This window comes from Hyaena hyaena, unplaced genomic scaffold (assembly GCF_003009895.1).
Source record: "Hyaena hyaena isolate Hyena2069 unplaced genomic scaffold, ASM300989v1 scaffold_246, whole genome shotgun sequence".
Classification (NCBI taxonomy): Eukaryota; Metazoa; Chordata; class Mammalia; order Carnivora; family Hyaenidae; genus Hyaena; species Hyaena hyaena.
In genome coordinates this window covers 449,914-462,729 of record NW_024080877.1, presented here as the reverse complement: position 1 = coordinate 462,729, position 12,816 = coordinate 449,914, and the positions used below count along the sequence as shown (strand labels likewise).

The following is a 12,816-nucleotide window of genomic DNA, read 5'->3' as shown; positions in this document are numbered from 1 at the left end:
GATCATGACCTAAGCGAAAGTCGGACGCTTAACCGACTAAGCCACCCAGGCGCCCCAAGACACAAAATTTAATTGTACTCCTATATACTATCGATTAACACATGGTCATTGAATTTAAGAATATACCACTTACAATGGTTCAAAAACATTAAATACTTCAAGGTAAATCTAACAAAACACATGCAGGACTTGTATGCTGAAACTATAAATTAATGAAAGACTTCTGAGAAAATCTAAGTAAATTGAGAGACCATGTTCAGGAATTAAAAGACTCTACATAGTAAAGATGTCAGTTCTGTCCAAATTTATGTGCCGATTTTGCACAATTCCTATCAAAATTCTAGCAAAATTGTTTGTAGTTCTAGACAAGATTATTCTACAATTTATATGGAAAGGTAAGAAACCAGAGTAGCTGAAACAGTTCTGAAAAAGGAATAAAGTGGGAGGAACCAATCTACCCTCTTTCAAGACTTCAGTAATCAGGACTGTGGTATTGTTAGAGGGATAGAGACATAGATCAATGGAACAGAATGGCGATTTCAGAAAGAGACTCTCCACAATATGCCCAGCTTAATTTTCCACAGGGATACAAAATGCGGTTCACTAGGGGAAAGAGCCTTTCCAACAGACGTGCTAGAGCATTTGGACATCAATGGGCAAAAAACCTCAATCTAAGCATTACACTTCTTACAAAAGTTAACTCAAAATTAATTAGAGACTTAAATGTCAAATATAAACTATATGACATTCAGGAAAAAAAAGCACAGGAGAAAGTCTTTGAGACCTAAGGCTAGGCAAAATATTCTTGGACTTGATATAAAAAGCATGGTCCATAAAAGGAAAAATTGGTAAATTGGACTTTATAAAAATTAAAAACTTTTGCTCTACATAAGACTCTGTTAAGAGGCTGAAAAGACCAACAACAAACTGACATAAAATATTTGCTAATCGAATATCTGACAAAGGACTAGTACCTAAAATGTATAAAGAATTCTCAAAACACAACAGTAAAACAAATAAGAAAAAGACAAAAAAAATATGAACAGATATTTCACCAAGGAAAATAAACAGATGGCAAATAAACATATATTTAACATCATTAGCCATTCAGAAAATGCAAATTAAAAACATGAGATATCACTATACATCTATCAGAATGTCTAAAATTAAAAAAATAGCAACACCATCAAATGCAAGAAGAATTAGGAAAAACTAGATCACACATATATTGTGGGTGGGAGTATAAAGTAGTACAGCTACTCTTGAAGACAGTGTGGCAGTTTCTTTTCCTTTTTTTTTTTTTTTAATGTTTTTATTTCTGAGAGAGAGAGAGAGTGTAGCAGGGGAGGGTCTGAGAGAGAGGGAGGCGCAGAATCTGAAGCAGGCTCCAGGCTCTGAGCTAGCTGTCAGCACAGAGCCCGATGCCAGGCTCGAACCCACAAACTGATCATGACCTGAACCGAAGTCGGACGCTCAACCAACTGAGCCACCCAGGCGCCCCAGTATGGCAGTTTCTTAAACAATTCAAGAGGCACCTACCATATAACCTAGTAATTCCACTTCTGAGCATTTATCCCAGAGAAATGAAAACCTATGTTCATACTAAAGTGTTGATACTATGTTCATACAAGTGTTGACAGCAGTTTTATTAATAATATCCCTAACCTAGATATCCTTTCAGTGGGTGAATGGTTAATCCAACCTTGGTACATCCACAGCATGGAATACTACTCAGGATTAAAACTTAACAAACTGTTGATACAATAATCAGGATAACTCTCAAGTGAACAAGGCTGAGTGAAAATGCCTAATCCCAAAGTTTATATACTGTATGAGCCCATTTATATCATATTCTTAACATGACAAAATTATAGAAATGGAACACAGATTAGTGGCTGTGAAGGATTAAGGAAGCAATGGGGAGAGGTGGGATGAGGATGTGAGAATAAAGAGTGGACATGAGTGATCCTTGTGGAGGTAGAAATGTCCTGTATCTTGACTGCATCAATATCAATATCCTAATTGTGATACGATACTATAGTTTTACAATATGTTGCCATTTGGGGAAAACTGGGTAAAGGGTACATGAGACCTTATATATTATTTCTTACAAACTCATGTGAATTAATATCTAAAATAAAAAGTTTAATTAAAAAAAGCAACCAGTAAATATATATATATATCAGATATATATTTTATGTGTATATATATATATATCAAGTGTGCTATTGTTGAGAAATACTGATCTAGAAGGCAAGCCAGACATACCAAATGAGGAAGCTAAGAAAAGCTGTGAACCTGGTTGGGAGAAAAATCAAGGAAGGGTTCCCAGAATTTAACACATTTATACTGAACCTTGAAGAACAGGTTTCCAGGAGCAGAAGATAGGGGGAAACTTTTTTGTTGTAAAGAATGGTCAAAAAATACAACATGGTGTCTCACGGTATTCAGTAGGCAATCATGAGGTAGTCTGAAGACTAGATCAAGCAAAGGTAATGTTGAATGGTAATAAGTTCTGACTTTCAAATGCCAACCTCTGAGATATGAATGTAATTGATGCTTCTAGTAAGGAAGTGAAGTTACTCCTATATCCTTTTTATTTTTTTTAAGAGAGAGAGAGCGAGAGAGAGAGTGTGCTTGTGAGCAGGGGAGGGATAGGGAGAGAGGGAGACAGAGGATCTGAAGTGGGCTCTGTGCTGACAGCAGAGAGCCCAATGTTGGACTCAAACTCACAAACAGTACATGAGATCATGACCTGAGCCAAAGTCTAACGCTCAACCAAATGAGCCATCCAGGCACCCCTACTCCTACATTCTTGGCATACAGCTTCAGGAGAAGAGAGTAACAGACCACCTGCTGACCACTCCAGTAGGCCAAATAAACAAAGCAGTATTCAACCAGGGCTCCTTGACAGCTAAGGTTCACTCAGGCTCTCATAGACAGTGAGTAGCATGATCTGACCTTGGTTTCATCAATTACATCTGGTGGCTGTCTGGCACCTGCATTAGGAAGGAGAGAGGTCAGAGAAAAGATGACAGGAAATGATGAGGTCTAGCACTGGGAAAATGGAAAATGGAACAGAAAGATTAGGATAATGGAGACATTTCAGGGAAATTGAAGACATCTGGCTTGGGAAGAGAAGTCTGAGCAGATTCTGAATTTCCTAGTCTGAGATGGAGGCACCACATCTCAGGACTCAGGATGTCCCTTCCTGAGATAAAAACACTGGAAGATACACAGATGGTGGAGGGGGATAGGATTTATTTGAGATACATGAGGCCTGAGCTGCTGCTGCTTGCAATGTCCAGGAGATAGCTGGAGATTCAGTTCTATAGTTTGGGAGAGAGAATCAGACTGAAGACAACTTTGGAGGTTGGATGAGAGCACTTCAGTGAGAAGAGAGGAGGCTCAAGAACAGATCATGGGAGAATATCAACATTCAGGTTAGGGAAAGTATTGGAAGAGAAGAGTCCAGAGATGCAGGAGAAAATCTAGAAGACAAAACTCTGAAGCCCAGGGGAATTACGCAGAGGACATTATACATAGTAGAGCCCGAGAACTGCAACAAAATCCTTTGGGGTCAGACATGGGAGCAGGACATCCAGTTGGACACTTAGGCAAAGTCATTATAGAGGAGGACCTGGAAATAGCTGGATGTGAAAGACTGAGGACACGGTAAGGAATCAAGCTGAGCGTATGCCGCCAGGTGCCACTGGACTTTCATTTTTTCAATATACTATGTAATATTATAATTACAGTTATTTTCCTCCCATTAGTTTCCTTGCACATGGTGAATTGTTCTCTAGCATCACTTCAATCATTATGTATGTTTACAAAGCAACCACAACTAGTGGAGCCACAGGGAATAACTGAGTGGCAAGAAGGCCTTTTACCAGAGAATTGGTCATTTTTAATTCAAATCTTTTAATGTATATTTTGCTGAAATCCAGTTTCTATTATGGGAAACTGCATATTGGTGGGTAAGTGGAAATTTGCATTTTAGCTTTGAACTTTTTTTTAAATTTCAGAACTAGGTTATAGAATTTGTGTGTGTGTATATATGTGTATTTCATGAAAATTATAAGTTTTGTGTTATCCAATAGTTGATTAAGCTCTGTTAATGAGTTCTGCTTTCAGTTGCATGCCTGTGAGTCTTCCAGAAAAATACTTTTGTTTCACAACCTCTGGGAATACCATGCTGTTGCAGAATATGAGATTTTAGAGGCCGAAACTAACCTGGTAGAAATTCAAATCCGTCTTTTATCTTTTAGATAAAAGCCTTTGAAATCCTTTTAGTGTGAAGTTATCAGCAGGCTTGCTTCTCATATAACCTCATTACTAACCCAAGGATTATTCAGAATGCATGGAGAGCAATGCTCCGTGGCTGAAACTCCTTTTTTTTTTTTTTTAATCAAATTCTACAGCCCAGTGATAAGCCACATGTGGTCCACCTAGTTCTGCTTAGGAAATGCTGCCTGCTGGCCTTGGAGATCACAATACACATTCAAGGCTCTCCTAAGTTGTGCTCTAAAGAAACCTGTTCAACTTTGTTTGAATATTTCCAAATCTTACTTAACTACAGAACCTTGTTTTACATTAACGTTTCATAACTCACCCAGAGGTTTTGTAAGATAGAAGTGGGATGGATACTTCTAACGGATTGACAGTTCAGATCTGAGGTTGCTGCTGGAAGTAATGAGGTGTTCTCAAAATATCTTTGTTTTGAGGGTCAGATATGGTGAGTGCAAGACAATTTTTTATCCAGCCTTAACACTGATCATTTTTGTTCCCCCCACCGCCCCCAGGATGGAAAGAGTGGGCTTATTGGGTACTGCACTTTGGCATATATATCTTCCTCATTAGTTGTTATCTCTGCAGTGGAATAAATTTGCAATTAATAAAAGAGAGTTTGTTATGGGCATAAAAGTAAGAACAAAACATAGTTCTATCTAGCTCACCAATTGCTACTCAAAGCTTACTGAAGACAAGAGAATTTAATACTTGGGAGACAAATCCAATTTCCAAAACTGAAACCAAATAATGATTTACCTATTCCATAAATGGATGATCTTATTTGCTCAAATTTACATCTGGCATCTGCTCCTGGTTGTCTGTATGAAGAGGAGACAGGAGATAAGAACAGTCTGGTCTTTATTGCTTTTTTGAACATCTCAAGGTGGGTTGCACTGGGAAAGGGGTATCTGTCATGGCCATAAATGTCCAAGTCTGATACCAAAGAAATAGACGAGTCCTCTTTGGGAAATGTGGTAAATCCCTCAGACCACTGGGTCCATTTGTTAAAACCTGTCACAGGCTTAAAAAAAATTTTTTTTTAAATCAGAGGAGAACTACCACCTGCTCTCCATAAGAAAAACAATCACTCCAATTCTAAAATATTAAAAAAAAAAAAAAAAAAAGCTTTAGGAGAATCATTGCCAGGTGCAAAATTGTCAACTTTTCCCGTGAGCTCATAGGGTGGCTGTACTTACTCCACTCCCAAAGAGCTCTCTAGGACCCCAAGCTGGCTAGGACTTCCTTGACCTGATTCTCAACAATAAAATTCTGGTTAGGGTACAGTGTGGGAACAGCATTTCAGGGAAGGCATTGACCAGTCTCAGTCCAGATACAGCCCCCCACCCCAGTAGTGTAACCATTAAGAAAATCTCCATCCTTAGTGAGACTCAATCAGAGATCACTCAGTTTCCTGTCAGGTGGGAGGTGTTAGGATGATTATTAAAACCCCTGGATTTTCATGACTCTCCAGATGTGTCAGTGTGGTCTGTATTAGCTCATTCCCAGCGCCTAAAATTCTCAAGCTTTCTTCTTTGGACATTAGTACTTTGGTTAAAAGCTGCCAAAACTGTGACAGAATCTGATGGGGGGAATTTTTTATTGCCTAATAAATAATATCACAGAAGGTCATAATTCCATATTAGCCACTAAATATCCAAAATGTATAAAGCATGCAAAGTTGAGTCCAAGATATGGATGAAAAACAGCTCAATGACATTTCTTAAGAATTATTCATTTTCTTTTTCATTCTGAAAGCGGAGCAGTAACATTCTCCTAAATCCCAGGCTTAGAAAGCTGAACACTGCCTAGAGGCCTTAAAGAATTACTTTGACAAAGCCATTTTTCTTTAGTCTTTAAATTTGAAAGAGAAAAATTCTCCATGGTAGTTTGGAAGAAATCTTAAGTTTTTGGATTCCTAAGACCTGGAGGGATGTCTAGAAACTTACATCACAGTTGGTCTTCATCTGCCATTTTAGAAGATGCTGAAATCATACTAGGGAGAAATGATGTGCCTCCGTTTCGGAACACTTTCATTGTTGGGTTAGTTTTCTTCTGTAATAAATCCCAGGATCTAACTAAGCTCATTGTCAAGAAGTTCTTTCTTTTGGATGAAACCATTTTCTCAAGATAAAATGAATCTATTTTTAATTATTCAGCCCTTACTGGGGAATAGCTGTTTCCAAAACATACACACATGTGCCTCTGCTCTAGTCTTTTAACTCCTTGAAGACCATTGTTACCTACCTAACTTCTTTTTTTTAAACCCTTTTTATCTTCCCCCAAACTGCTGATTCTCATATCCTTATCATCCTCCTGACCTCTCCTCCCATAAAAATAAAAATCAATACAGTGGAAAAAATTTGTTGAAAGACAGAGAGTCATACCGCTGTATCTTGGTTTATGGGGATGACGATGGGCCACAAGACCAATATTCTTCAGAAGGCTCTCTTCCTTCCATGGCGAAGTGCATCTCTCCAAGGACATCTTTGGGATTGGACATAAACTCCACACAGTGTACATCTCATGTGCTGTTAAATCTCTTCAGGACGTATAACGTTGACCCTTCTGTTGTTTCCCTTCCAGGCAGGTCGGGCTAACATTTCCCACCTCAACTGAAACATATTTTCTCTGTTGACAGAGACCAGATACTGCTACACTCAGCATACAATGGAAGTCACAGGAAACAGCATCTCTGTCACCAAACGCTGCGTTCCCCTGGAAGAGTGCTTGTCCACTGGCTGCAGAGATTCTGAGCATGAAGGCCACAAGGTCTGGGCAACAAAGCAAGTGACTGGTACAGCAGAGTTACAGATGCGAGCCCAAGCTCACAAGCCAGTTCCCACTCTCTGGCGTGGCCTGGCTTTTGAGAAGATTCTTTATACCATTCTGAGAAAGATATCATGCTGAGAAGATTCTCCTTCTTTCCTGTTTGCTCTAACAGAATAAGAATTTATACCAGAGCATAGGAAACCCAGTATAAACAATGTAAACACAACACCGAGAGGGTATTAGAAGTCACTGTAATCCCCTTCTTTACTCGAAAGAAAGTAGTAAAGCCACTGGAAGGAAGAGGAACGAGGGATCAGTTATGTCCTCATGGTAAAACTTTGCAGGTGTACCAATAGTTCATTCAGCTGAATGGCCACGACAGTTTAGCATCAATAATTATCTGTAAGGCTCATGTCTTTACTGGAATGCTGATTTGGGGAAGGTATCCATTGGCTCCTGAATCATTTGAGTAGGTGATCAGAAAACCATCTCCTTGTGGGTTGGCTCCCCCTTAAACTCCGTCTGGTGCTTCCATAGAAGCACTCAGTATAAAGTGAACTTCAAGTGCAGCCCTGAAGGAAAATGTAAAGAACCAGAGAAAGGCAGCCTGACTTGTGACTGGAGTGGAGAATGCCCCTGACTGACTCTCCTGCTGGTGGTTCAGAGCTGGCTCCACATACAATCTTGTCTCCCAGGCAGGCCTGGGCCTATATTTGGAGTTGGCTCACTTCTCCCCCTCAGGCTGCCTTCCTGGTGGTCAGAAGCAACTTCTATTCTCAATACCCTGGAACAGCACAGTTTAGTAGGGCCTTCAAGAAGACACCTAATTTTCTAGCAGCTCGTGGAATGCGCTAAAAATTAAATTTTAAAATATAATCTATCAACCTGATCCTGGTTTGAAATATAAAAGCTAAATTCAAGGGTTTTACCTACCCCTCACCCTACTCCAAGCACACTAGGCTCTCAGGCATTATTGTGACTACTTTACCATGAATCAAGTTAAATATCAGAGAAGTGACATCATGTGCAAAGGTCACACAGCTGGTAATTCTGTCTGACAGAATTCAAACTCACTTCTGACCTTCAGTTTCTCTCCTCAGCATTATAGCCCATGTCGACTGTGACCAGACTCAAATCCCTGCAGGATAATGACTGAATAGGACATTTACCATCAGACAGCTTTTTCAGATATTATTGTGCATATGGGCGACTTGAGGATCTTGTTAAAATGCAGATGCTGATTTGCTAAATTTGGGGTGAGGTTTGAGATTCTGCATTTCTTTTTTTTTTATGTTTATTTATTTTTGAGAGAGAGACACACAAAGATTTCAAGCAGGGGAAGGGTAGAGAGAGAGGGAGACACAGAATCCGAAGCAGGCTTCAGGCTCTGAGCTGTCAGCACAGAGCCTGATGTGGGGCTCAAACTCACAAACTGTGAGATCATGATCCGAGCCAAAGTCTGATGTTTAACCAACTTAGCCATCCAGGCGCCCTGAGATTCTGCATTTCTAATAGGCTGCAAGTGATGTGGAAGCTGCTAATCTGTGCTTTGTGTAGCTGTGGCCCCAAATAATTTCTGTCCACAGTCCTTTAGATTTCTTTCATTCTTATGGCCCATGAATCAAGTAGTATAAAGCAGGAGTAATTGCATTAATGCAAACCCTTCAAACTTTAACTCACCCACAAGAATGGTGATAATTATGTAGACAGTTCTAATGAAAGCAAATAGTTTGGTTTAAGTCAGGTTGTTTCCACATCACTTATGCTGTGAAAATTTGGCAAGTGAAAGTTTACCCTCTGTGGGTAAACTCTGTGGGTACCCTCTGCAGCTTCCCCCAAGTGGTCAGAAAGAGGTTTTATGAGATGTAGGGTGTTATAGGTGTTATAGGGTGTTATGAGATGTAGGGTGTTTCCATTACTCAGACGGAAAAGCTGAGACCTAAGGTTGTAGAACCATGTAATAAGCACATGGTGGGATGTCAAAAGCAGTACTCATGTTCCTTGAAGCTTATTCCAGGGGGTTTCATTTTGTCCACATTGCTTTCAGATGAAATCTCCTTCTACTTCCTTAGATGCAGGTGTGGTGCCTCTTTTGCAGAACGGGTCATTTTCATTTCAGTCTTACTGTGAGGGAGACAGTTCCTTCCAAAATTCCTGCCTCCTTCCAAGATCTGCCAGCTTCTCATCACCCTTCTATTTCTCTTCCTTTCTTTCAGGTCTGCACTTCCTGTTGTGAAGGAAATATCTGTAACTTGCCACTCCCCCGAAATGAAACTGATGCCACATTTGCCACAACGTCACCCATAAATCAGACAAATGGGCACCCGCACTGCATGTCAGTGATCATATCCTGCTTGTGGGTGTGGTTGGGACTCACATTATAGCAGCTCAAAGATGCCATGTATAGTAGCAATCCATGGGGATCTCCATGGTCCATAGTCATGCATGAGTCATTGGCTTGACAAAGTTACACATGGGAAACCACGACACTCAAAGATGTCTTCATAGCCAAGCATCACCGTTTACCATGAGCAGCAAGCATTGTGTCAGTGTAGTCATTTCAAGTCCAAGACCTCAACAAAGCCAGCCTGACCCCAACATAGGCCCTGAGTCATATACCACGAACGTTTCTTTTCGCTCCAGGAAATAGTTCTGTGTTTATTGAAGTCTCAGTTTCTTTATTTGGAATACGTGCATGAGCCCAGCAAGCACCTGGGATCCTGGAGATGTGAGATGATATGTTATGTGGACATGCATAGATAGGTGTGCTTCAGGAAAAAGGTAAAGCCCACTGGTTTAGATATGACTTTATTTATAGCTTTAGAATTTTAAAACTTTTATTCCAAAATGAGCAGACTGTTTCCTTGGAGATTCTGACTGAGTCCCTGAAAAAGTAATATGCAGTTGTCCAATTTAATTTTCCCAACATTTTTCTCCCAGTGGTGGGAATCCTATTCCCTCTGCTCTCTGTGGAAAATAAAAGGCAATCATAAGTTTGTTGTATAGGGGGAGGGCTAGCTGGATTTTTCCCAACTTAATGGAACTATTATCCATAAAGTAGCTTGCATATCCTTGCATTATAATTGGTGAGGCTGGCCTTGATTTGGCACCTCATTGTGCTCCATGAGATCCTGGATTCTACCTGGGCCAAAGGGTATCCAAAGAGTCCCAAAGCAGGATGGAGTTTTCTCCAGTCATGGAGTCTATTCAGGCATAGCTAATCTAGGGAGAGAGAGGATTTCAGAATGAAAGGAACAAAATGTGTGCAGTTGACCTGAGTTCACCGTGAGGGCCTAGTCAGTAGCTTAGCCAGACTGTCCATCTGCACTTCATACTTCCAGAGAGCCCTCGGGTTCTTCCTCTTTCAAATCCTCAGTGACTTTAGGGAGGAGGTTCTGCACTACATCATCTCAAGACTCATAGGGACAGAAGATATAATATCCTGGGATGAGAAGGAGATGGGCGAGTCGGGTGATGGTGAGACTAGTAAGGAGACCCAGGGGGAGTTTTTCTTTCAGGTGATTGCTTTAGAAGTAGATGGTAAAATTTTTGCCATCCTTCCTGTATTTTTTGGCCCGAGTTGCAACTTTTCCTTCTTCCTTGTAAATCATTTGTACAATATTTATTTTTGTATGGGGTAACTAGAAACTAAAACATATTGTAAAATATTCTTTATTGCATTTTATCTGCACAAAATGACCAAATTAGAATACTTATTTTTCAACAGTGGCAGAGCTTGTAATACGTGTTTGTTGAAGGTTATCTATAATACTTGCACCAGTGTTGAAAAATATTAACTTATGTTTGAGCAAGAGTAATGTGTTGGCCTCAAGGGTTTCGCCCATTGTTTCCTCAGTGGTGCTGTCCCAGAAATGTTCGGGTGGTGACGGTCACTGGTGTGCATTTCTCTGCAGGGTTACGGGGCATATTTTCATGAAATTTGGTGGAACCATTGCTGATAAACAGGAGAGTATTGTCAGGGCCCGTCTGCCCTGCACAGGAAATTGTCTGTAGCTCATAAAATGGGACCCCCTCAGGAATTACCAAATATGAACTGACAATGGTAACTCTGATACAAAGTAATCTAAATTGCATCAAATGGCCTTAAATCAGTTTGGTAGCTTATCAATACTTTGCTTATAACTGGGGTGAGAAAAGTAGGGGGAGAGAAAGCAAGATATTTACTAAGCACCTCTTATGTGGCAGGCACTATGCTAAGCACTTTATATATATACACACATATATGTATATATATGTATTAAGTCATATAAAACCTGCAAGAACCCTGAAAGGAAAATTACTAGTATTTTCACTTTACAGATGAAGGTACTGAGGCTCTAATAAGCTGAAAAATATGAAGCCTTTCCTCCCAATTTAAGTTATATAAGTTGAGGTGGGATTGAAGAGTGCAGGGAAGATGGAATTACCACCACGAGGAAACCTTTCAGACCTGACCATGGGGATCTGTCCATCTGATCATGTGGAGTTTGTCTAGTCCTGTCTTGGCAGGATGCCACTTGTGTGGGTCCCCTAGATGGTGTTTTTTCCTTAAGGGGTGGAGGTACAGCTTCCTAGTTCATTCCTCTTGCTAAAAGAAGTAACAGGTTAATTGCTATAATTGCTACAAATGCTTTAAGATAGTGAACACTTGATGTTGTACATACCTACAAGTACCATTTTTGTGCATGGCCACTCTCCACTGATACCTGCCAAACACTGCATGCAATTTGAATAAGAGACTAAGTCCAAATGCTGGTTCTTAATGAGAAAGCGACCACTCCAGAGTCTCCCTGTCTGGTGTGTAGGGACCAGGTCCACAGTGATGTGAACTCATCTGCCACCCGGGGGATCACTGCAAACTCTACACAGATTTGACTACGTGTACCTCGTGTGCCTGTCAGAATGGCTGGCATTTCATTCTCTCGAAAGAAAGTGGTTTGCTTGCCATCCCCAGCCTCAAGAAGCCAAGGAAGGGCCATTCATGCGGAAGGCCCAGGACTGGTCATCCATCTGACTTTTCTACCACATTGAACTTTCCATTAAATCCCACCGTTGGTGATGGCTTAAAGTGCAAACAGCCATGATGTGTACATTAACCTATGTGCCACTTATTTATTTTCAGACTCCTCATAGCATTCATGTCAATATGGGATCAATGCCTAAATTTTGTAAATATTGTACATTTTGTAAATCAATGAATAAAGGTTTTAAGTGTATCTCATCAGGCTCCTCCCTGCAAATGTATGTGTCAATCAGTGACTAAAGCACTCGGGTTATGTATGAGTCATAGAGCTTAGGATCACAGGGAACTTCCTTCCAAGAGCTCATTTTCTTGTTGTACAGACAACAAATACACGCATGAAAAGATACAAGACAGGGTAGCCTGGGTGGCTCAGTCGGTTGAGCATCTGACTTCAGCTCAGGTCATGATCTCACGGTTAGTGGGTTCAGGACCCACTTCGGGACCCGCTTTGGGCTCTGTGCTGACAGCCAGCTCAGAGCCTGGTGCCTGTTTCAGATTCTGTATCTCCCTCTCTCTCTCTGACCCTCCCCTGCTCACGCTCTGTCTCTCTGTCTCTCTCAGAAATAAATAAAACATTAAAAAATTTTTTAAAAAAAGATACAAGACAATTCACTCATGCCAAATGATTCATGTAGACAGTAAGTACTATAGAAAATCAAAGAGGGAAAGATTACCAGACTTTTTAATCAGGTCTCCAATTTCCCTAGAGCATTTGTTAAATCAGGAAAAGT

General features: G+C 40.4%; 1 protein-coding gene across 1 annotated transcript in view; it reads left to right on the top strand.

Moving 5' to 3' along the window:
- The window catches only part of LYPD6 (LY6/PLAUR domain containing 6), a 125,573-nt gene extending 113,333 nt beyond the window's left edge, over window positions 1-12,240 (top strand). Inside the window, exons 4-5 of the mRNA XM_039244560.1 lie at window positions 6,932-7,062; window positions 9,279-12,240. Of these exons, the coding sequence (XP_039100491.1) occupies window positions 6,932-7,062; window positions 9,279-9,446 (299 nt within the window). The 3' untranslated portion in view covers window positions 9,447-12,240. The remainder of the gene's footprint in view (window positions 1-6,931; window positions 7,063-9,278) is intronic.
- The last annotated feature ends 576 nt before the right edge of the window (window positions 12,241-12,816 follow it).